General features: G+C 62.9%; 1 protein-coding gene across 1 annotated transcript in view; it reads left to right on the top strand.

Moving 5' to 3' along the window:
- Positions 1-1,613, top strand: part of ARHGEF10 (Rho guanine nucleotide exchange factor 10) — an 80,984-nt gene that overhangs the window by 38,443 nt on the left and 40,928 nt on the right. Inside the window, exon 11 of the mRNA XM_023522320.1 lies at positions 1,528-1,613. This exon is cut by the window's right edge and continues 4 nt beyond it. Coding sequence (XP_023378088.1) covers positions 1,528-1,613 — 86 coding nt within the window. The remainder of the gene's footprint in view (positions 1-1,527) is intronic.

Raw genomic sequence — 1,613 nt, 5'->3', positions numbered from 1 at the left:
TCCCAAGGTCTGTGGCCGCAGGCGGCTGGTCGCCAGGGCCCCGCCAGGCGGGGGGCGGGGCTTCCCGAGGCCGAGGGCGCTGGGAGGGCTGGGGGCCGTCCCAGGGGGCACAGGCAGCAGGCAGCGGTGGACTAAGCGAGCTCCGCAGGGACCCCACCTGCCGTCCCCTCCCAGGTCCTGGACCACTGCCCCTCCCTCCCCTTCCCAGGGGCTCCGTCCGTCCCCCCCAAGCCCTCGGGGACTGGGTCAGCGAGCTTGTTCACAGCCCGGGCGGCGTGCTCGCTGTGTGCCAGGCCCCCCACCCCCGGTCTGGGCGTCGTCCCGTGGGGCCCGAAGCCTGATGCTCAGAGGGACACATTCTGAGCAGGGACATCGGAACCTCTCCCCTGGTGGGACGGTTTGGGGTGATTCCAGAATTTCGGGTCTCACTAAGGGGCCGCAGACCCACATGTTCAGCTTGGCCACGAGCCAAGGACGCTTCTGTGCACTGACGCGTGACAGGAACCCGTTCACGCCCGGGGAGCCGAGAGCGCGTGGTGCAGCCTGGCTCGGCGGCCCTGATGTGCGCGGTGCAGCCTGGCTCGGCGGCCCTGATGTGCGCGGTGCAGCCTGGCTCGGCGGCCCTGATGTGCGCGGTGCAGCCTGGCTCGGCGGCCCTGATGTGCGTGGCGCATCTGCGGACACGCAGTTCCGTTTCTCCCGGCGCTGCAGCACGCACAGCGGTGTTGACGGCAGGCGGCCTGCTCACCGTGCCTGGGGATCACTTTAAAGCCGCCCGGTGCCTCGAGGACTGGCCCAGGAAGACTGTCATTGGAGCTAAAGTCAGCAGCCTGTACAAACTCAGTCCTAACGAGGTCTTCAGCCTCTCAGGACGGAGGGAAGTGGGCAGCGTCCCCAGGGTGACCTGGCGAACGGACGGGCCCGTGGGTTCTGACGGAGCTCGTGCCCTGACGACGTGCCGGCCGCACGCCCGCGGCCCAGGGCCAGGCCCAGGGGCTGGAGCTTGGGCCACAGCCTCTGCTTCTCTGGTGTCCTGCCATTTGTGGATTCTTTCGTTTACTTTGCATTATCTGAGTTTTTAAAATGGATTCCTCTGGTCTAAACCTTTTGATTTTGAGGAGGTTGTGCCTGTTCAACTTGCGGTGGGATAGGCAGGCAGAAAGTCCTCGTCAGGGACCGAGGGCTGGTTCTGTCCTCACTGCCTTTCCCTGTGTCTGATCGTGACAGGTGACAGATCGAGGAATTGAGATACTCATTTCTACTCTGCCATCTGGGTATTCAAATGACACCTTTGCCCTTGTTTAAGCTTCAAGTACTGAAACGTTCACATAGCGACCCTCGCTCAGTCCCCCGTGGGGAAGATGCTTTCTTGGGTTAGTTAAAATTTCACTGTAGTCATCGCTGAGTGGGACATAAACACGGAGGTTGAGGTGCCCTCCCAGAGCGTCGATTCGACAGCTCATTTTACTGCTCTGGGACGTCGCATTATCCCAAGGTCACAGTGGTGCGTTCTGACTTCCCTTTAAGATGCCAGACCCGGTCCCGAAGAAGAACAGGACGTGTTCATCGACGTCGACTGCCGGCACCCCGAAGCCGTCCTGGCCCCGATGCCC

This window comes from Pteropus vampyrus, unplaced genomic scaffold (assembly GCF_000151845.1).
Source record: "Pteropus vampyrus isolate Shadow unplaced genomic scaffold, Pvam_2.0 Scaffold338, whole genome shotgun sequence".
Lineage (NCBI taxonomy): Eukaryota > Metazoa > Chordata > Mammalia > Chiroptera > Pteropodidae > Pteropus > Pteropus vampyrus.
Note: the sequence above shows the minus strand (reverse complement) of the source record. Positions and strands in the feature narration are given on the sequence as shown.